This window comes from Papaver somniferum, chromosome 2 (assembly GCF_003573695.1).
Source record: "Papaver somniferum cultivar HN1 chromosome 2, ASM357369v1, whole genome shotgun sequence".
In the NCBI taxonomy this organism is placed as follows: Eukaryota; Viridiplantae; Streptophyta; class Magnoliopsida; order Ranunculales; family Papaveraceae; genus Papaver; species Papaver somniferum.
In genome coordinates, this window is record NC_039359.1 from 157,570,115 (window position 1) to 157,594,049 (window position 23,935).

At 37.7% G+C, this 23,935-nt stretch overlaps 3 protein-coding genes across 3 annotated transcripts; all 3 read left to right on the forward strand.

The window, feature by feature from the left end:
• Positions 1–1,679: 1,679 nt before the first annotated feature.
• LOC113349543 (germin-like protein subfamily T member 2) lies at positions 1,680–2,580 on the forward strand. Its single transcript, XM_026593515.1, has one exon. The coding sequence runs from the start codon at positions 1,756–1,758 to the stop codon at positions 2,425–2,427; it is 672 nt and encodes a 223-aa protein (XP_026449300.1). The 5' UTR covers positions 1,680–1,755; the 3' UTR covers positions 2,428–2,580.
• Positions 2,581–8,964: 6,384 nt separating this feature from the next.
• Positions 8,965–12,895, forward strand: LOC113352320. The gene is made up of 6 exons (XM_026596153.1): positions 8,965–9,047; positions 9,588–10,051; positions 10,398–10,489; positions 10,651–10,671; positions 10,765–10,862; positions 11,383–12,895. The coding sequence occupies exons 1-6, from the start codon at positions 8,965–8,967 to the stop codon at positions 12,893–12,895; spliced, it is 2,271 nt and encodes a 756-aa protein (XP_026451938.1).
• A 5,431-nt stretch (positions 12,896–18,326) lies between these two features.
• On the forward strand, positions 18,327–19,185 carry LOC113354178 (germin-like protein subfamily T member 2). Its single transcript, XM_026597592.1, has one exon. It carries the CDS (start codon positions 18,379–18,381, stop codon positions 19,048–19,050), a length of 672 nt encoding a protein of 223 aa, XP_026453377.1. The 5' UTR covers positions 18,327–18,378; the 3' UTR covers positions 19,051–19,185.
• The last annotated feature ends 4,750 nt before the right edge of the window (positions 19,186–23,935 follow it).

The window sequence follows — 23,935 nt, forward strand, 5'->3', positions numbered from 1 at the left end:
AAGTCAAGTACTCTTACTTTCATTCTCATTAAATACCCTAATTCCAAATTACAAACACATGTATATTTGATTTTCAAGATATTCATGTCGTTTCTTCGTTAGGTGAATCTATGTATATATTGACTATTCCAGCAAAGAGTTCCAATCTTAACTCGTAAGTACTGCTTGAAAGTGACCAATTCAAGTATTCAGCTGATGCAATGTGGTATAATGATAAAATCATTGGGGACATATTCTGATGATTTGCATTCCAAACTTGTCAGCATGAACAGAAGAAGAAAGAAAAAACGTAAAAAAAGAAAGAAATGAATAATAACGATACAATATTTGTTGTTTTAGTTAGTTAAAGCCGACTTTATACATGCCCATAATCGTGTGCATAATGTCCAATGAACTATTCAGATTAGGTTCAGCTAAATCATTCACTAAATCACGTGATAGGTACGTAGTTAACTAGTCATCCATTGGACATAGTTCATATAGTTATCGGATGCATGGTTATATATCCTTGTAAGATGTTGGGTTAAAATCTCTCTGAATATGGTCTTGTTTTGGGAATCAAACAACCAAAGGTATAACACATGCACTCAGCCGCGAATCTAGAAACTAAACTAAGGGGAAACAAATTCTTATAAGGGGTAGCAAAAAAGCAAAATTAGGCTTGGAGGAGAATTTGTTCTTGAAAATTTAGGCTTGGAAGACAAATGTGGAGGGGTAGCAAGTGCACACCCTTGCTCTTAGGTGGATCCGCCACTGCATGCACTATGATACGAGTTATCCACTCAATCTCTTGTTTTTCGATTGAAAAATGTGAATGGGTTTTGCGTTTGCTCTCTTCTAAGATACTCATAAGGCGCAAAAGGAAATTAAGGACGAAATTAAGGAACAGCAGGGAGCTTCAACGAAATTAAGGACGGTGTGGCATCTTATGCCGTATGCAATCTGTTGGGAGATTTGGCTAGAAAGAAACAGCAGGGTTCATGGTGGAAGATCAAAAGATAAGGAAGAGCCGAAGTTTGCTATAAAACTGGACATTGCCCCGTGGAGCTCAAACACGGAAATTTTCAAGAACTATTCTACTTCTCAATTATTGTTCCAATGGGAAGAGATTATGGCTGTGAGATAATTTTTGTTAGCCTTTGAGGGTTTGGAGTTATTTTTGATGCTCCTTTGTATATATCTTTGTACATATTTTTCTTTTTAATTCACCCTTTCTCATTCAAAAAAAAAAAGGCGCAAAAGGATAAAAAAGCCTTTATCATACCTGCTCGTTCCTTTTTATCGATTGTTGTTAGCTAAATTTTGGGTTTGCATTGACAATTTGTACTCATAGTTCTAGTTTCTTATTTGATCATGTTGTTAGATTTGAAGCCATGCATGAATATTAACATACCTACTGCTACCTACTGAATTCTCACCACTTACGTATGTCTTTTCATGGCAAAAAATTCAATTCACGTCACTTTCAGTGTTAAATTATTTCCTCTGATTTCCTGATATGCGATTGAAGTTATGGCAGTCTACAAAAGAATAGTCATCATTTTGACTTAAGTACGTTTAGTGTAGTTTCTATGTCATTGCCCAGCCCCCAGAGGTGGAGCTTAACTTGGTTACTGTCAATTGCATTTTCGCTACATGTTTTGAAAAGTAAAAGGTTAACCTATATAAATAGTGGAAAAAGCAACATAATTTTTATAGTAAACTCAACAACTATATTTCAATCTAGCATACACCAAATCTCAAAGAAAGATAGCCATGGCTACTGCTAAGTTTAGTATTAAAACTACATCATCAATCTTCTTAGTTCTGTGTTTAACTGTGTTTACTTTGTCATGCTTTGCTGATCCCGACGCACTACAAGACTTTTGTGTTGCTGACTTGAACTCCACAATTATTGTGAATGGGTTCCCTTGCAAGCCGGTATCTGAAGTTACGGCAAATGATTTCTACTATAGTGGCTTGATGAATGAAGCGAGCACAGACAATCGCTTAGGGCTTGGAGTGAGATCGGGTGATGTTAACAACTTCCCCGGGATAAACACCCTTGGTCTTATGATAAGCCGAGTCGACCTCGCACCTGGTGGAATTATTCCAATTCACACGCACCCTCGAGCAACTGAAGCTAATTATGTCATAAAAGGAGAAGTCTATTTCGGGTTCATAAGTACTTCTAACGTTTTGTACTCAAAAGTTTTGAAAGCCGGAGAGATGTCTATTATTCCCAAAGGTCTTGTGCATTTTGTGCAGAACGTTGGACGGAAGAAGGCTGTCGTGCTAGCTATTTTCAATAGTCAGCTTCCTGGAACTTCGAACCTTCCTAATAACCTCTTTGCTTCAGACCCAACACTTCCTAATGATCTTTTGGCTAAGAACTTCCAAGCTGACGAGAACGTCATTGCTAGTATAAAGTCCAAGTTTGGAAACTAAACAAAATAGCTAAATGTGGTTGTTCCTTATGTAAACAGTATTTGTATACGATTCTAAATAAAGGACACATCGTCCCCATGCTTTGTACATGGACTAAATTTATTAAATAATAGTCAGATGTTATGTATTTTTATCTATAATTATTTATCAACTCATCCGGTAATCACTTAATTTTTTATTTGTTGCAACATTAGAACATCAGAGAACATCTAAGTTAACACAGTGCAAGCAATTGTCGCAAACAATTGGAAGAAGTGTGCTTTCACAATTTAGTTGTCCGATCTATCGGGGGATACAGTCGTACCAACTAATTAATTAAGTTGATAAAGCAACACCTCTGTGGATGTTCCCACGAAAACGACTCTTCAATTCTACAGATTACAGGCCCTATAGGAATTTCAACCAGTTCGACCGAGGATGCCTTTAACGTCCCGTTTTATGATCAACTTCCCAGCCTTCGTAACCTACTTTCCTTGTAGGGTCACCGAAACCAGCATACTTCAAATCTTTGTTGTCCGAATTCAGGAGGAGATAGTTCAATAATCTTGTTTTTGACGTTCAGGATTTTTTTAGTATTTTCCCATAAAGGTAACTTTGAAATTTTACGATACAGTGGTATTTTAATTTGACTATTTTCGTTAAAATTTTTTTTAAGCATATTAAATTCTTAGTATCTCTTGAGAATATTTATTATTCCTTCATATTTTTTTTATTATTATTAATGGATCAGGATTGATTAGTTTTGATAAAAATATAATTAGTCGATAGAGTTTGACACTTACCACTTTTTTCTTCCTTGGTTGTAAGAATTTGAATTTAGTGAAAATTGAAAATTTTCCATAATTAATGTTAGAATAGGAAGTTTGAACTTTGAACAATATAAACAAGATTGTTCGGCACGTGCATATGTACGTGCTTGGAATATAACTAAGATTTATCCGTAATATGAGACATGCCACGAGACACGCCACGAGACACGCCACGTATAATTCTATACAAAATTCAGTAAGTGATGAACCACTATAACATTTTACGGAGGGTTTAGATTCAAACTTAATATTTTGATCACTCTCATCCGTCAGATTACTCTAGACTTCGTTCTTAGTTGACTTTGTCTTTAAAAGCTTGAAGTCCATTAACAGCGAGCCTTGGCAAAAAAAAGTTCCATTATTCCCCACTTGCTAAAACTCACCATTTTCCCTTGCTTCAATCTCCATCATCACCTCATCACCTTGTTTGTTCCTCCTTCTCCTTCAAGAAGATCACCACCATATTTATGAATTTTATTTGTATAGTCCGTTAATTGATCAATCCAATTTCTGTAATTAGCTTAAATTTCTTTTGTGTTCTATGGAGGATTAATGGTGCTTATTTGATTGGGTTAATGTTTCTACGATGGGGATCAGATTTATTTATTATTTTAATTTGATTATGGAGAACATATTTGTGTTTTTGGATGCAATTTCACCCATTAAATCTGAGTTTCTCTTATGATTTCTACATTCTAGAAAATTACATTTATAGCCCTATCAATTTATGTAATGGTTGAAAGGAAAAACTGAAACTGGGCGCAAAATGGCCCTGCAAAATTTGCAGCTTCATTGCTACAGTGCCTAAGAGCAACCACAGTCATGAGACGGACCAAATACCAAAAGTCAGACTAAAAGCCAAAAAAATTTGGTATTCTGGGTGTTCAAGCGCAATGGGGGACGACCAAAATTTGGTGAAGCGTAACTTATACGAACGCTTGGTGCGAGACGGAACTTATACTCACGTTTCTTGACCGAGCGTCTTTATAATATGCGTCTAAACGAAACGGAGGTATTACGTGCGCCTGATTGAGGCGCAGGTATAGTTCACGCCTAACATGGGACGGCGATGGAAAGTGCGTCTACTGGGACGGAGATGTTATGTGCGTCTGATACATACGGAGATAGAAAGTGCGTATGACTCGGGCGGACATAGAAGGTGCGTCTGGGTAGCCAAAGAAAAAAATCAAAAATGTCCGTGAGAAGTAAATGATTTGAGCACTGCACATTCGTTTCTTTCTTCCTCCTCAAAGCGGGTAGTTTATGATGTTGATATGGATGGGGGGCGTAACTGCTTAGAGCAACCACAGCCATGGTGAAAGAGGAAGTTAACTGGGTGCATATAATCAACGAAAATTAAAACTGGTATCAGGCGCACACTATTCTTCTGCCCATCTCATACGTAACTTAAAGTTGCGTTTCATCCAGACGCACGTATAATCAACGCCCATATCATACGTAACTTAAAGTTACGTTTCATCCAGACGCACAATAAAACTACGCCTGATATTGGGCGGATGTATTAGATGCGTTTGAAGGGGCGGAGTTTATACATGCGCCTGACTCATACGGTGTTTATATGCTCGCCTGATTGCATACGGTGATTAAACTTACGCCTGGTTTCATACGCTCCTAATACTTCCGTCCCACTATATCTTCTTTAGTCTGGACATACGACCACATTTGGTCTCAAACACTAAATTTGGCGACCAAATTTGGGTTTACTCCTCACCACTGCGGCACTCTCTAGGACCACATTTGGGTTTAGTACCCAAATTTGGTCGTGACTGTGGTTGCTCTAAGGGGTCTTCCCTTTTGTATACTAGATTTTGCGCCCGTGTTACGCCCGGGAAGCTTCTCAAACTTGGTTCACCGATTCAATTCAATCGACAACTACAAACTACAAATACAATGCATCAATGCCTCTTTCTTTGAACCATATTTTGTATTTGGTAAAGCTCGTCTTCGCCTCGCCCCAATCCCCATTTGATTTGGTAAAGCTCGGCTTCGCCTCGCCCCAGTCCTCATTTGATTTGGTAAAGCTCGTCTTCGTCTCGCCCCAGTCCCCATTTGATTTGGTAAAGCTCGCTTCGCCTCGCCCCAGTCTGATATGATTTGGTAAAGATCGGCTTCGCCTCGCCCCAGTCCCGATATGATTTTGTAAAGCTCGGCTTCGCCTCGCCCAAGTCCCCATTTGATTTGGTAAAGCTCGGCTTCGTCTCGCCCAAGTCCCGATATGATTTGGTAAAGCTCGGTTTCTCCTCGACCCAATTCCAATATGATTTGGTAAAGCTCGGCTTCGCACCGGGTGATTAACATTATATAACCCACCAGTGGAAAAACTACACAAATATCACCCACCTGAAGGCTACATGCTACAACTATCAGTAAAGGAATGACCCTCACCCTCCTACCACACATGAACGACAACCCATCCCATGATACAATCAATTAATGGACCATTTGTCTTTCAGAAAGGAATGTCTGGGGTGATGCTCACTATGGAAAATCTCCTTGCCCGAAAGACTAGGAGGTCATGGAAATTATCCGTTGACGATCGTTTTTTTTGTGGCATAGTCAGTGTCATAATCTTCACATTGTACATAATGATTAATTAACAACCAAAAACTCATCCATAAAAGTCAATTGGGTTACAACTTTTGGTTTCTAATCTCAATTTGATTATGTGTTATTAAAAATTCATCGAAATGTATGGAAAATTATCCATCAAAAAAAAAAACACCTATGAGATGATGTAAACTAATAATAAAAGTGGTATATCAGTCATCGAACTGATATTGCTTAGTTATGTCGCCAATTGCATTGGGTAAATGAAACAAAAACATAATGCAAAGAAGGAAACTCCAATAAGGTGAGTTGACGCGAGGCAGGTATACACTTTCAATTTGATCCAAATTCCATCAAAGATTAGTAAATGTCAAATATAAGCAACCACAATACTGTGTAATTATGGTAGTGGCAGTGTATGCTAATGCTTAAGTGGGCATGGAAGGGAAAAGAAAATTTAAAGCAAACAAACTTCTTATAAATTCATAAGCATAACAAACTAATTTTGATGTATCAGAATTTTTACTTGCACCATTAATTGAGTCAGGCCAAGGCGCGCTTGGGATTTTCATTTTGATTCTAAGTCAATTAACCTGCCACAAAAAAGAATTACTATTAATCCTTTGACATGAGGAACAATTAGGATGAAAGGTGTTGTTGCTTAAAAGAAAAGGTTAATGATTTGCTCGAGAATTATTACCGACTGAGATGGAAATCTTGTTTTAGGATGTAAATAACTTAATTATACTATTTTTGGAATAACTTAATTAAAAACTTTAGATTAGATGATTCATATTAAGGAATATTCTGGTTCAAATCCTCCTTTTGTCGAACAAAAAAGAACAGAACTTGATAAGCATAAGGATGATATATGGGACATCAAGATTGTTATACTCTTCCTACTGTGTAATATGTTAGTTGTACATCTGTAACAAAAGAATAACAGAAATTTAAATTTACCTAAATGATAAACCTGCTCCTGAATCCTGATGAAATTCCAAGAGGAAATGCATTTGACATTATATATCATCTAGGCTTGAGAACACTATTAGCCAACTGTACACCTTTCCTTCTGACTTGGGATTCTTTTCCTCTTCGTGAGAGTCCTTGACAGTTGTTCCTCCTACAATTGTAATGGCAGAGATATCTGTGGTAGACCTGTAAGTCTCTACGGGTTCCTTCACTGCATTCACATTAGAGGTCCTCATGTTCCTTGGAATGCAACTGCATTTACTCAAACATCTTGCATATAAAATACCCTGTGTTTACTCTATTGTTTTGCATCCTAAGAAACATGTAATATTAAGAATGCAAAATTTGAATGACTTTTGCTATTAATTTGTTACCTTTGATGGGACCTTATCATTTCACCAAGCAGTTTTTCTACTTGCCTTCTATAAGGCTTTCTCTTCTCTTTCCACATCTAAATCATTTCCAAAGATCAAAGTTAACTGAACATTGAAAAACCTATAATCCCAAACAAATCCGCATACAACATTTCGTCATAGTTACTCAGTTACCCCATCACATACCATCAGTAAATAATTCACCTTCTAGCATCTGTAGAAATCAAATTTAAGGAACTCTTGAGTTTCAGCAGATTTATGTCAAATAAAAATTACGCTTTATATGCCTTTTAGCAGATTTATGTTCTCATACTAAATCCCATATCAACAATTTTCACATTAAAGCCATGAACCCTACCATGGAAGTCTTATACATGAATACATTCAGTTTCACAGATACCAAACATGGATGTTCAGATAATAGATGATATGTTCATCTTTCTAAATCAATGATAAAACATTAGATAACAAAATTACCTTTCTTAGGGTTAATTCATCGCAAGCTCTGATCTAGGCATCTAGCAGAAACAAACAAACAAAATTAAGTTACAAACGGAAAGGAGAATCATTACCCCTAATTACAGTTATTTTCTCTAAAGAGAAAGGAGAAGTAAAATGAAGTGTCACCTTTGTTGAGAACTGATTCAGTATGAATTATGAAGAAGCTTAAGCAATACCATGAATGTACGAAAATACAAATGGTGTAAACACAAAACAAATATAAAGGTAATTTTCGAATTCCTATAGAATAATATAAACTGATTCAAAACCATGGAACAATAGATGTCGTAAACACAAAACAAATTTAACAAAAAGATAGCCTTACCTTAAATACCTGTAATCCCTAAGAATATAATCGGAAAAAAAAAAAACGATGATGAGTTAAACGGAGAGAAATAGAACATGGAGAGGAGAGGAAGAAGGCTGCAGAGAGAATAGAAAAATTAATGACGATTTGTTACGGTAGAAAATCTAGGTTTGATCCTAGGGTTTCTTAGGTTTTTCTTAGGCAACAATCTACTTCTCCATCTCCAAGAGTCACTAACAGACCAGCAGCTCGACTTCCTCTTGTGTTATCCCGTTAGCTCGACTTCCTCAGTGTTCAGAATCATCATATCCCGAAGCCATATCAAAATCTGTAAAAGAAACCATTAGTATATAATCGGGAAAAAAAAAGGAAAACGATGATGAATTAAACGGAGAGAATTAGAACATGGAGAGGAGAGGAAGAATGCTACATAGAGAACATGGAGAGTAGAGGAAGCATATCCTAGGGTTTGTTCTTAGAGTATTTTTTTCTTTAATGTTTTGTGAGCGAAACAGAAAACTGGTTCTTAGGGTTTGTTTTTTGGTTTTATGCTTTGTGGGCGAAATTTGCGTGGGAATTCCTCTTTTTTCTCTTCTTTGAGGAAAAGTGAAACGGAGTAATTCTGTGAGAGGGTGAGGGTCAACGTTGAACGTGGAGCCTAATGAGCTTAGGATTTTAAAGGAGTTAGATAATACATAAATAATGCTCAATGACTAGTCGAAAGTTGATTGTGCGATTGTTAGAAATCATCACAGCAAGCGATCAAGGTTTAGATTGGTCTGCAAGATAAGTAGTGAACAACCGCAATAAATAAGTTTGGAAACCGCGTAATTATTTTTGAAAAGAAAAGTTTATATCAAGATGAAAAAATAGTGGCAGAGACCAACACATTTATCATAATTATAATCTGCTTAATTAAAACAATATCTCTGCTGCAGACCTTTTACGCTCCCCAAACACCTGGTTATTCCTTTCTTTTTCTTTCCACATCTACTAAAATTGGAAAATGGAACATTTCTATTCCAAGCATCAAACTATCCGTTCACAACTTTTGGAGTTATCCTTATCCCGGCAATGTGATACGCCTTGGTAATTAGTCCCATATTTCCAGGCACTGTATTTCCAAAGAAAGTTCAGTGCTCGTTTAGGTTAATTTGATTTTTGTTATAGATATCAGTATATCACTCTAAAACAAAAACATGTACTCCACATTGTTTGAATGTTAGGGATACTTGTGTATTTATTCATGATTAATGAATGTAATTCGTAATTTTTCGTTAGAAGGGTATTTCGTCCTTTTATTATTTTGTCTACAGTCTACGTATCTCTTGAGAATATATATATATATAGTATTTGTTTTAGATAATTAATTTAGAAGGATTTGACTAATTTTGATAAAATATAACTAGTTGACCAAATTTGACACTTAGCACGTTGTTATTGGTTGTTAGGATTTGTCATGTGTTTAACCGTGATTCTATCTTTTACTTTGTCATGCTTTGCTGATCCCGACCAGCTACAAGAGTAACAAGACTTATGTGTTGCTGACTTGAACGCCACCAAAATTACGATTAACGGGTTTCCTTGCAAGCCGCTGTCTGAAGTTACAAATGATGATTTCTTCTATAGTGGCTTGGTGAATGAAGCAAATACGGACAATCCCTTTGGGGTTAGGATAAGACCAGGTGATGTTACCAGTTTTCCTGCATTAAACACCCTTGATCTCACAATAGACGTACTCGACCTCGCACCTGGTGCAAATGTTCCAGTTCACACACACCCTCGAGGAAGTGAAGCTAATTTAGTCATAAAAGGGAAAGTCCTTTTTGGGTTCATAACTACTAATAATGTTTTGTACTCAAAGGTTCTGAATGCTGGAGAGCTGTCTATTATTCCTATAGGACTTGTGCACTTTGTACGGAATGTTGGACCGGAAAAGGCCGTCGTGGTAGCTGTTTTTAATAGTCAATCGCCTAGAGCTTCAGTAATTCCTTTTAACCTCTTTGGTTCTAAGGCAGCAATTCCTAATGATCTTTTGGCTAAAAACTTCCTAGTTGATGAGAACGTCATCGCCAGCATTAAGTCTAAGTTCGGTAACTAAACAAAATAACTAATTGTGATTCTTCCTTGTGTAAACTATATATTTATCCGATTGTTTGTAATACGGGACTCATCGTCCCCTTGCTTCATGCATTAAGCAAATTTCCTAAATATAATTGATAAAATGGTATGTCGTATGTAAGTCGTATATCCAACTCGTGAAACATATATAAGGTGAAAGTAATAAAAGTGGCATTCACAGAAGGAAACTTAAAGCACTCTAGAACAACTTAAGTACAATCCTTCGGTGCAAACTTAAAGCACTGAAGGAAAAACTTAAGGAATGGAACAAGCTCACTTTTGGCAACACAAATACAAAGTTGAATCTATTGTTGTCAGAAATCCAATATCTTGATAGTTTGGCTGAAGATACTTTGTTATCTGATTCACAGATGCAAGAGTTGGTGGGCTGCAAAAAGGACTTTGAAAGGGTAACAAGAATGGAGGAGGTTTCCTAGAGGATTAAATCCAATACTAGTTGGTTGCAAGAAGGAGACAAGAATACTGCTTTTTTTATCAGGAAGGAAAGTGCAAGAAGAAGATATAATAGAATCAAGCAATTGTACATTGATGGGGTCTTGGTTGACGACAGACAAAAGCTGCAAGACATATTGTAAGTTTTTATGAGAATCTTTTTAGGGAAGAGAAGATTATCAGACCTGTTTTGGAAGGTATTAATTTTGATAACATCAATTCTATTGAATAGGGTATTCTGGATGTTAACTTCTCTGAAGCTGAAGTTTTACAAGCAATTCAAGATCTAGAACATGATAAGGCACCAGGCCCAGACGGCTTCCCCATTATGTTCTTTCATAAATGTTGGAGTTTCATTAAAACTGACATTATGGGAACAATGAAGGAATTCTGTGATACAGGCTGTATAGACACCAAGCACAACTCCACTTTTATTACTTCGGTTCTTAAAAAATATCATATAGAAACTATTAAAGATTGCAGGACAATATGTCTTCTTAGTTCTTACTAGTGTTTATAAAATCTTATCCAAAGTACTCGCTTCTAGGATGAAGTTAGTAATGCCAAAACTTATTTCTCGTGTACAATGTGCTTATATTGAGGGAAGACAAATCATTGATGGAACTCTAATTGCTAATGAGTTGGTATACTCAAGATTAAAAGCTTAGAATCCAGGGGTAATATGTAAAATAGATCTTGAGAAGGATTTTGATAGAATCAACTGGAGTTATTTGGAGTTCATGTTGAGAAAAATGGGTTTTAGTAGGAAATAGATCAATTGGACCAGGTATTGTTATTCTACTGCCACATTCTCTGTTCTCATTAATGGGTCTCCTTTTGTTTTTTTCAGCGGTTCAAGAGGTGTTAGACAAGGATGTCTCATGTCTCCACTTTTATTCAACATTGCTATGGAAGGTTTCTCTAGATATATTGATAGAGCCGCTAACTCTGGTTTATTCAATGGTTTTTTTATGGTGGAGAATGGTTCTGTCGTTAATCATTTGCACTATGCAGATGATACTATCTTCTTTGTTGACAACAAAAAAGAGGAACTTACCAACTTATTCTCCATTCTACATTGTTTTGAGTATATTGCAGGTTTGAAGGTCAATAAATCTAAAACACGACTGATTGCAATTGGAGATGTCCCTCCAATTAATGTATGGGCTACAGAGTTGGGGTGTGCAATTGATACATTTCCTTTCATGTACTTAGGTATGCCTCTGGGAGAAAAGCCTAAATCTAAGGAAATTTGGGTACCTATTATAGAGAAGTATGATACAAGATTTTCTATATGGAATCAGATTTCTCTTACCAAAGGAGGAAAGTTAGCTCTCTTGAAATGCATTTTAACTTCCCTTCCTATGTACTACTTTTCCCTTTTCAAGGCACCAATTTCAGTGATCAAGATTTTAGAAAAGAAAATGAGAACTTTTCTGTGGGGAAATAGCAGTTTTTCTCATTTGATAAAATGGGAAGTGGTATATGCGGATAAAGAAAGAGGAGGATTAGGAGTGCTCAATTTGAGATTCATGAACTTGGCTCTTCTAGCAAAGTGGAGGTGGAGATTTGGGATAGAGAAAAATAGCTTGTGCTATAATCTCATAGTTGAGAAATATGGATGCAACTTCTCTCAATGGGTTACAGGTCCGGTTTATTTCCCACACGGAGTATCCTGCTGGAAAACTATTTCGGAAACTAGTGATCTGATTAATAATAACTCCTCTATGTGCGTCCATTCTGGCGCTAGGATTTCATTCTGGTATGATAAGTGGGTGGGTACTTCATCTCTGGAAAATAATATTAATCTTCTTTGCAAGCTAGATAGACTTCAGTTTGGCACTCTAGCTGATCACATTACATCTGACGGCGCCTGGAGATTCGATTTCAAGAGGGTTTTAAATAACTCAGAAGTGGCCCAGTTAGCAGGGTTACTCAACATTATTGGCAGCAATCCCCCTACAACAGATACCCTACATGATACTAAGCGTTGGAAACATCACACCTCAGGGTGTTTTTCTGTTAAAACCTTATACCAGACTTTCATATCTGTCGATGGTGTTGACAACTTCCCACATCAGTTTATTTGGATGGATGGAGTTCCACCAAAAGTCTCCTTCTTATTATGGTGTGTTGTTCATGGTAAGTTAATCTCTTTAGACATGTTACATCGCAAAGGGATGGACGTTTACAGCTTTTGCATTCTATGTGGTGATAGTAATGAGTCGCAGGACCATCTTTTACTGCACTGTAAAGTTGCTTACAGCACTTGGATGGATGTTACTCCTGATAAGCATTGGGTTTGGGTGTTTCCGGAGACTATGTTTTCTCTGGATCATACATGGTCTCGTAATTCTCTTTGAAACAGCGGAAAAATGGTAAGGGATCCAGGGCCGGTTTTGAAGGAGTGCAAGGTGTGCTCTTGCACAAGGCGTCCCATTCATGAAGGCGTATTTTTATGCGGTGTTCAGTATTGGTCCAACTGATTCACAATATTTTTTGGTTGGAATGGAACTTAAAAAAGCCCATTGGATAATTTAACTTCTCTAGTTCTCTTAAATCTAACGAAAATCCTAGAAGGCAATCGACAGGCATCTCAAAACAAGATTGACACCAGAGAGAGAAGAGAAAATTATGTCCAACAGATTAGTCTCTTCTCTTTGTTCATAATTTAACAGGTTAGTACTTCAATTTTAATTGTGATCTATCATCTATACTTATTTGATTTGATTTTGAGACTTGGGTTGAGTGCATACAGTATTTATTTGTTTATCTCTTTAATACAATAAATGTAGATAATGGATGAAATTACTTTTTTGATTTCATATCTATTTGTGAAGACAGTAGTTATTAAATTAATACTCTTGGATCATGAGATATATGCTAAAATAAAATGCTTGACTAGAGTTGGTCAATCATCTACTTGCAATTTAGTACGTATTAAGTTACTAATTACTTGTCGGCTGCAACATTTTTCGTTTTAGTTTCCTTGTTTGAACTCTTTTCTTCTTTTACTGCAGGTATGTCAAGAACTACCTAGAGAGGAAAAACAACATCGCAAATTTTGAAGTGAAAGAGTATTGGTTGATGGCTATTTGCTTTAGTCTGTTTTTGGATGCAGTTTAGCAGGGACGGGAGGGAAGGGTAAGCAGGACAAGTGGGGCTTTGGGGCAACAAGGGGTGAGGGGGAACCAAATATATCTTTTATACAAGTGGGGGGTTTGGGTTTTAGAGTATTTGGAGTTCTTTGTATAATAAATAATTATTGGGGACCTGCATATAATTTACATAAAATATAAGGGGAAAATAGGTCAATTAGCACTTAAATAGTTATACTCCTCCGTCCTAATTTGATTGCATCTTTTGTTTGCATTTTTTAGTTTTTCTTTACAAATTATTATTTTCTGATTATAAATGAAAATCTTTTAAAAAAAATAAAATCATTTTTTTCTATGAAACATTAATTTTATATGGTTGCTTGATTTTAGAGAATCGAAATTTTAATTTACTAATAACTGAATTGAAACTGTCTAGAAAATTGCATGCATAGTCTTATTTCCTGTTTAGAAAAACATATACAATTTATTGCATTTTTTTTAACATACATGATGCTTTGGTGAGTATTTTTTTTAGGTTATAAATATTTTTTTATATCCTTACGATTAGTTAGCCGTTTGTGCAGCATAAGATTACTAAACAATATGTAACTAATACTTGTCGTTAAAGAGAAAAAAAAAATATTAGAGCGGCCTTCGGCCGCTCAGTTTGATTTTTGTACCAACCTTGTATACAAAAAATTATTCGTTGCATGCCAAAGCACATTGAAAAAACTCATTTTGAAGCTCTTGAAAACAAATGTGATGATAATGATAGTGAATCACAGTGGTAAAATGATATGAATGTGATCAAGTTTCTGCTTAATATTCTCTTTACCGGGCAAAACATAATATATTGGCTTTGGGACAAAAAATACTCAGGAACGGCCCTGAGTTTAGTCCTCAAATTTTATTTTTGTTTCATTTTGTTAATCAGCGTAGTTTATTTCTAAGTAGTTATGTGTTTGTGTTTCATTTTTGATGGAAAGTTCCCAACTTCCTGACACTTTTTATCATACGTTCTTCTTAAATTGCGACACAAATTATTTCGTTTCAATGCTATTAAGTACATTCTATTTATGTGTGAAATTTTCTTTTTTGGATAGAAAGGCGTTTCGATCTCTTTCGCACAAGGTCGCCGAAACTTCAGAGACGGCCCTGCTAGGATCTCACCCTGTCGGCAATCATATGGATTCTGTGGCGAGAACGAAACTGTCACATCTTTGAGGACAATTATAGCTTCAAGACGGATTCAGAAATTGCAGTAGATGTCAAGTCTCTTGTGCTGTCCTGGGCAAGTGCTTCTGGCAATAGGGTACATTTGAATTTTACAAATTCTGTAAACAATTGGGAGACCGGGTTCTACTGAGTCTCTCTTTCTTTGTTTCCTGATTTGCTGTGTCTATCTTTGGTAGACCTTTATAAATTCTCCTCTTTTTAATATATCATTCTCTTCTCATCAAAAATAAATAAAAGTAGCATTCTCCTTGGCTTTGCATTTGCTAATGAGCCTCGTGGACTATTTTCCGCATGATGGTTTCATAATTTAAATTTTACAAGGTATGTCGAAACACCAAATGCTGCCAATTTGATGGTCTTCAAGTTCTACAAGGAACTTGGTTCCGGAATCAATCAATGTCAATGGTGCTTCTTTTAACTTGGGTTTCATTAAGGATTCATGTGATCTAGACGAACGTGACCCTAAGGCTGTGTTTGATAACAGAGAAAGGAAACAATTCCATAGAAAGTGTTTTCACGGAATCAGTTTCCTGTGGGAGGCAAGGAAATACTTTTCATGGAATTCCATGGAATTGAGTTTAAAATATACTTTAGGCCACGCTTTTATTGCAATTCCGTGGAAACAGATTTTTGACCAAACGACGGAATACACGCTATTTTCATAGAAAGATGCCTATTTCCATGGAATTAACTTCTATCAAACACAACCTAATAGTTCCCAACCTTCCGACGAACAACCGTCTGATAGTACTTAAGAAAACTATTTACGAACATCTCTTTTTATTAGTTTTTTGGGTCGTAGATAATTGAGAACAAAGCAACAAAAAAGCAGGGAGCTACGACAGTGAGTTGTATGATTGGAAATCATTACAACAGGTTATCAAGGTCTAAATCGGCTTCTAGACAAGTGGTGAATCGGCCGCAATAAATAAATATCGAAGACCGTCTAAGAGATCCACTAAGAGCATCTCCAATGCTAGAGGTCAGGATCATTCTATGTGGAGGTGTTATTTATACCTTTTGTTTGTGGGTCATTCACTACATGACAAAAATAAAATAAAAATAACACTTTCTACCTAATTTTCATCTCCAATCTCCAAGGTACTATCTTACACTTTTTATTTAAATTAAGAGATCAAAGATGATGTGGACTTAAGACCTCGGGTCGTGAAGAAAGTCTTATTTCCACCTTCTCCTTTACCCCTAATAAGCCATGTCATATTTTTCTATGACCCCCACCCTTGCATTGGAGATAAAACTTTGGTCCAAAAAATCTTAAATCCTAGGTGTCATACTAATTTAAGACCTTTACACTTGCATTGGAGATGCTCTAAGAAAATCTTTAAGTTAGCTTTTGCATGCATCCAAGAGCTAGAATAGATGGTATATGAAGATTGAGGATCTCGCGGAGGATCTTACCAAACAAGGCCTTACACCAAAGATCATCTTGAGTGCATGCGATAAAGGAGATACACCCATAAAAATGTATCTTCTTTGTTTGATTACAATTTACGGAGAGAGAACGAAGATAAGAAGAGGGTTTCCCATGATAGGAAGATACTTCAAGACTTTATGCGCTTAGGAAAAAAGAACAAATGATAACTATAGGATTAGAAGAAGAAAAAGAAAATGAAAAAAACAAGCATGTAATATTTTGTCCGAATTTCATAATATATTTGTATCTAAGGCTTGTATCTATCGTATAAATAACGGAAAATGGGTCATTTGTCCAAATATTTTTAAAATATGATTTAAATGTACGAGTAAAAATTAGTATGGGTGAAATGGGCACAAAAAAAATAGCAAGATGAAACTGGATTCAACCTGACTTAAACTTAAAAAATAGTAAGTATGAAACTGTATGCATCCTGATGTAAATTAAAAATAAAAAAAAGTATTTGAAAATGGATAGGATTAAACTGTTTACATCTTGGCTATTTTTACATTTTAGTCCATTTATACAATCAAAATCTAAATGTCCTTTTCACCTAGGAATTGTTGATTTTGGTCTTTTTAACCAATTTTGTGTATAAATAATTCCGTAAGTTTTGGTTAAAAAGGTATTTTTAGAACCCACAATTGGGGGATACTACCAGAAATTGGGGATATTAAAAAAAAACAAAAAAAAAACATTATGAAGTAATTTAAAAAAACCTTTAGCCAAAAGATAGGTAATGACTAAACCACCCTTGAGTATCCCCATTAGGATTAAACTTTAGATATTGATTTTATCTTTTTAGTTAATAATAAAATAGAGAGAGAAGAAGATGAAAAAAAAAAGAAGATCGAGTTTAACCCTGTAAGTCTAGCTGTAGCCAACTCATGTACATTTCCTATATTACAAAACTATGCATGTACTTAGGATTCACCAAGCATCAAATTGATGCGTGAGTATCACTAATTCGCTGAATTGTGTGGTGAGGACCTGTAGATACTAGATAGCATCGAACGGAACAATATATATAAACACTCTTAAATTCTAAGAAAGTATATCATCAAGTCCTTCAAAAAATCCAATACCAGGAATGGGGTCTTCATATCCACTAGCTTCTTCAAACTAATGCGTGAATTTAACAGTATTCATTCAATTACCCTCATTTCAAACTCTTTTTCAGTATTGTCAAACAGAATTTTCGGTGCTGGCTTCAAATACCTACCAATACCGACAGTTGCATTCGATATTGAGTTTAAACCAAAATCAATACCGATAGTTCCAGTCGGTATTGCATTCATACTCTAAGCAATACCGACAGCTAAAATGTTAACTTAATTTTTAATGAGCATTTATCTATTCGTATTCAAGCGTCGCAGGCAGTTGGTGCTCGAAGCAGATTATTCTTATTTTGGCTTTAATTTTCACCAAGGTCACTAACTACCTAACTCGTGTTCTAGTCGGATCACAAATTTAAGAATTTGCTTGAAACAAATCACGAAAAGTCGTTACCTTGATTTCTACCATTTTGCTCTCTACTGGTCTTTGGTTTTACTGTTTGTAAAAATGACTCATTCTGTCACCAAAATGCCAAGAAAAGGAAGCAGAAATAGATTGCAGTTCAGCTTAAGTCATCTCACAATGATGAAATCGTGAAAACAAGGGGATACTTTTAATAATCTTTTTTTAGTTTATATTAAAGTGAAGGATATTGTTGACTTTAGATTCTTCTCATGGAAAATCTCTAAAAACTAAATCAACTCAAAGATCTCCTCGGTTTTACTGTGATATTTTCGATTAAAATTATGGTGGTCTGCCAAAATATAGTCAGTTTGACAGAGTTTTCGGTGTATCTTCCGTGTCATTGTATTTGGAAATCAATTGCATTTTCGCAAGCAACATTTTTAATTAGAAGAGAGAAATTAAATAAGTTGGCAAGCAACATCGATCTTTTGCTTAGTAAAGGGTTAATCAAAACACTATAAATAATGGCATAAGCCACATACATACTAAACTCAAAACATTTCGATCTAGCTAAACCTGTTAATTAATACCCAAAATCTCAAAGAAAAAAAAAACCATGGCTACCAAGTGCACTATTAAAACTACATCATTATTCTTCCTAGTTCTGTGTTTAACCTTGTTTACTTTATCATGCTTTGCGGATCCCGACGAGCTACAAGACTTTTGTGTTGCTGACTTGAACTCCACCACCATTGTTATGAATGGGTTCCCGTGTAAACCGATGTCTCAAGTTACAACAGATGATTTCTTCTATAGCGGCTTGGTGAATGAATCAAGCACAGCGAATCCCTTCGGGCTTGGAGTGAGGCCAGGGGATGTTACCAGCTTTCCTGGGTTAAACACCCTTGGACTTTCAATAAACATACTCGACCTAGCACCCGGTGGCATTGTTCCACTTCACACACACCCTCGAGCAACTGAAGCTAATTTAGTCATTAAAGGGAAAGTCTTTTTTGGGTTTTTAACCACTAATAACGTTTTGCACTCAAAGGTTATTACAGCCGGAGAGGTATCTATTATTCCTAAAGGACTTGTGCACTTTGTACAGAACGTTGGAAAGAGTAAGTCTGTCGTGGTAGCTATGTTCAATAGTCAATCGCCTGGAGCTGCAGGACTTCCTTTTAACCTCTTTGGCTCAACACCAGAAATTCCTAATGATCTTTTGGCCAAGAACTTCCTTGTTGATGAGAAACTCATCGCCAACATAAAGTCTAAGTTTGGTAACTAAACAAAATAGCTTAATGTGGTTTTGCATTATGTACACAATATATGTATCCGATTGTTGGTAATAAGGGACTCGTCGTTGCCCTGTATTTTATGCATTTACTGGATTTCCTGAATAATCATAAATAAAATGATATGTAATTCTTATATGAATTCTTAAAACATACTCCCTCTGTGTTAAAGAAAAAACATATACAGTCGTCTATCAGAGATCCAATCTCCCCTTTTCTTTTCTTGATTGTTTCTGAAACTCTTAATCTTATGTTTCAAGCTAGTCAGAATCTAGGTAGAATGGGGAACTTTAAACTTGGTCCTACAGGGTTAAAATTGGTCATTTACAATTCACGAACGACACACTGGTATTTCTTGACGAACGTATGGAGCAAGTACATTGCTTAAGGTATATGCTTCTTCTGTTTGAATTAGTTTCTGGCATGCGGATAAAGTTTTCCAAATCAAGCATGCATGGAGTGGCAGGAGTCTCAAACATAGACTCTCTTGCAAGTATGTTGGGTTGTAGGCACAACAATCTTCCAACTAACAGTCTAGGTCTCCCTTTGGGTGATAATGCTTTGGGAGCTCATAAGTGGGATGTAATATATGAGAAAGTGAAGGGAAGACTTCCCTTTTGGAAAGAGTCGGTTTTGAACAAGGCGGGTGATAAAGAACGTGCTATCTAGTTTTCCAATTTATATGTTCTCTTTATTTACGGCTCTCGTGAAGGTGATAGATAAAATAGAGAAAGTGATGAGATATTTTTTTGGGGATAAGATTGAAACCATTAAAAATCATTACCCGGTAAAGTGGGAAAAGGCGCAAACTCTTCTATCAACAGGGGGGTTGGGTATCAAATCTGTGAGAAGTTTGAATAAGGCCTTGATTTGTAAGTGGTGGCGGCGCTTCAATATAGAAAAACAAGCCTTATGGAGAAGAAGAATTGCTTCTAAGTACGGATCTTCAGGCTTTGATAGGGAAACAAAAGCCCCAAAACAAGCTCATGGTTGTGGGGTTTGGAAAAACATTTATAAGCATCTTCAACTTTTTAAGTCAAATTTGTCTATCAAGGTGGGAGACGGGGTTTCGATACTGTTTTGGGAAGATCGTTGGTTAGGCGATCAACTATTAGCTACTAAATTTCCTTAGCTTTATGCTTTGGCTTCTGCAAAATATTGGACAATCAATAGATGTGCTGCCACTTTAAATGGTGGAGGAGCTTGGAACTTGGGCTTAGACAGGTGTTTGAGGGTGAAAACGGTTTCTGCTGATTTTGGTAATTTCGGGTGTGTGGGTGAGAAAGGAATTTAAACCCTAAACAATGTACTGCAAGGGAGTAATTTAGATTCGAGAGATCAATCTGTACAAATCCGGCCTAAACCAAGAAATGGCCGTTCCAGACTTGCTTCGGTCACAAAGTGAAGGAAAAGGGTTGGTTTCGGGGAGGGAAGCGAAGAAAGTGTTGAGACCAGAATAGTTGATTCTGGAAGAGTAGTTTTTTTCTACGACTTGTATCAGAAAGTGGGAAGCTAACGGATGGAAAGCTAGCAAATATTTTCTGAGTGTTGTATGCTCCTGACCTGAACTTGTTGTTTGGTGGAAATAGGTAATGCCTATTTATACAAGTTGAAGTGAAACGTACTCTGGTCTGATTAAGAAATGGAAAACGGGTGAGTAAATGGGAGGAGGTGGTAACCGGTAACGCCTGGAATTGATGTTCCATAAAGAAAGTGTTTCACCATTACTCCCTGTATTTACTAACCGCCTCATCCTTACGATACTTTCTTATAACGGGCGTAGTGTACGCCGCACGCTATAAACCGCCAAAACAATACCCAATGAGCATCCCCCAGTTTGTGACATGCGTTGATGTCTCGAGTGTTTTCATGGAAAACATGTAGCATGTTGTTGCCGTCTAGCAAGCCGAGCTTGGGAGACTTGCCGGCTCGGTGACCTTCGACAGTCGAGATTTTGCATCTTAAGAGGAAAGGTAGCCGTTGATTATTGCAACCCTTCGTTTGGTAGCCAGTGGCATGAAAGCATGCTCGGTATGGCTTTAATATGGCCTGGTTTAGGCGCGGCCAAAAGTTAGGGTTTTGGCTTTGTTTAGGCGCGACCAAACTAGGGCCAAAAGTTGCCATGCGTTAGCTGGTAACCTTGGACGATCTTCAACTTAGATGAAAAGGTGGTCGTTGATCGTTGCAGGATTTCGTTTTGGCATCCGCATAGGGAAGGCCGATATGGCATGGTGCGACAAGGTGGTTGGAATGCCATTGGCACATGTGGGATGGCATGCCTTGGCGTGGTTTGGCGTGGCCAAAACTAGGGTTTTGGGCCAAAGGTTACCATGCGTTTTCTGGCGACCTTGGACCGCTAGGATTTGCATCTAGGATTGAAGGGTGGCCGTTGATCGTCGCACGCCTTCGTTTTGGTAGCTGCATAGGGAAGGCCGGTATGGTATGGCGCGGCAAGGTGGTTGGCATGCCATTGGCACATGTGGCATGGCATGCCTTGGCGTGTCCAAAACTAGGGTTTTAGGCCAAAGGTTAACATGTATTGTCTGGCGACCTTGGACGGCTAGGATTTGCATCTAGGATTGAAGGGTGGTCGTTGATCGCCGCACGCCTTCGTTTTGGTAAGCCGCATAGGGAAGGCCGGCATGGTAGGGCCAAGGCAAATGGTGCGGACGGCTTGGCATAGTGGGGCCAAGGGAGAATGGTAAGAACGGATTGGCATAGTGGGGCCAAGAAAGAATGGTGCAGACGACTTGGCATAGTCGGGCCAAGGCAGAATGGTGCGTGCGGCTTAGCATAGTGGAGCCAAGGCAGAATGGTGCGGACGGCTTGGCATAGTGGGGCCAAGGCAGAATGGTGTGGATGGCTTGGCATAGTGGGGCCAAGGGTTTCGACGGCTTGGCATGGTCGGGCCAAGGCAAGGTGCGGTTGGCTTGGCATGGTGGGACCAAGGGTTTCATTAGCGCATGGTGCGGCTAGCATGGCTAGAGCCAAGGGTTTGGCATGCCATTGGCTCGTGGTACGACCAGCATGGCTAGGGCCAAGGGTTTGGCATGCCATTGGCGCATGGCGCGGCCAGCATGGCTAGGGCCAAAGCAAGGTGTGGTTGGCTTGGCATGGTAGGGCCAACGTCTGACCGGTCCGCATAGTGGTGCACAATCATCGTGCGTCACGGAATTTGTAACCTGGCAGATGGAGTTGCACAATCCGACGATGTAGCGCCAACATGGTTGAGACAAGAAAGGTTACTTGGCACATGCATCATTATGTGATAGTGTTGCATATCCTTATTCAGAGTTAGCCTAGCTCAAGGAAGGAATAAAGGATGAGATGCAAAGTCATGGAATGACTTTGGCTTGGTCCTAAGCTTTGGCCAAGACTTGGACTGTGCATGTGCATCAATGGTGATGCCAAACACACCATTGGTGATAACTGTTCGCCAAAATAGATGCGAGTGATGCATATGAAGTATGAAGTTGAATGAAGCAAGTCAAGACTCAGTTGGCACGATATTTTGATGTTAGCATCCAAATGAGCTAAGTGCGCAATGCAAGCCATAATAGTGCAATGCAAGACATAATAGTGCAACACAAGCCATAATAGAAGTATTGTTGAAGGTTGGAAGAAGTGCAAGTTGCATGAAGTGTAATCATTGTCGGGCATTTGGCGTATGCCAAGGGGGAGTGATGCACAATCATTATCGAACATTGGCAGGGCCAAAGTTCAGTGACGCATAATGATTGTCGGACTTGAGTTCAAGCTGTTAGTTGCGAGTGTGTGTGCATCACACACATGCCAGAGCAAGAGCGGAAGTTAGAGACGGTTATAAAGTGCTTTATAACCGAGTTTGGCATATCCTAACCGTTGAAGACAGGTGTGGTGCCATTGTGTAAGCCAACACTAAAGCTAACAGTTAAAAAGGTGGAACTGGCGGTTAGGGAACTGCCCATGGACAGATGGATGTTCATGGGGCGTGCAACAGAGTTGCATACGGATTGGACTTGGCTTCTTGGAATTATAAATATCCAGAGAAGCTACACAAATCAAGTTGTTCAATAGTTCGAGTGTTGAGGAACCATTTGCAGTAGAGAGTGAGTTTGTTGTAGGATTAGAGAATAAGCTTGTAAGTGCATTGGTTGGACGTTTTTGTATCTTCCCCTTAAGCTAATAAAAGTGAGTTATTGGCTTATATGTTTGGCTTTGGTTCTCTGTTGATTTGATTATACTCTCCCAATTCTGTGAAGCATAAACATGGAAAGAATCTCTTTGTAGTATGTGCTACATTGCTTGGTAGAGATAATCTGAGTAAGACTTCCGTTGCATACTCTTGGTAGAGTTGGTTGATTGTATTGGTACCATCTTATAAGGCTAAAATTCAAGTGGGTGATAAGAGATCACTGAACCATTGTATTCTCGGGTTATACCTTCGCGAAAAATTGCTTGGAGCATGTGAAGGCGTGACTGTACGGGTATCAGAGCACAGATTGCTTTGTTTTAGCTTTTGTTGGAAGATTTTCTCTGTTTTGCTCGAGTTTGGTTGTTGAAATTGCTAGAGATAATGGTTGGTAAGAAGAGTTAAGAAGATACCTTGACTGATAGGATTGCTAACTTGGAAGATAGGATTGGCGGAGAGGTGCGCCATCGCAATGATACCAATTATAAAGCAACGGTTATGGCTCGCATTCAGGCCCTTGACGGGTATGTTGCTGATATGCTGCAGTCAAACCAAGAAACAACTAAGAAGTATGATGATTTGGAAGGCCAAATCGATGTTGTTAAGACCATGTTCACAAGAGCTTTGAAAGAAATAACTGATGAGTTAAGTGTCTTGAGGCGTATGGTGGGTGTGATTGTATCGGATCAAGCTACTGCATGTGGTAG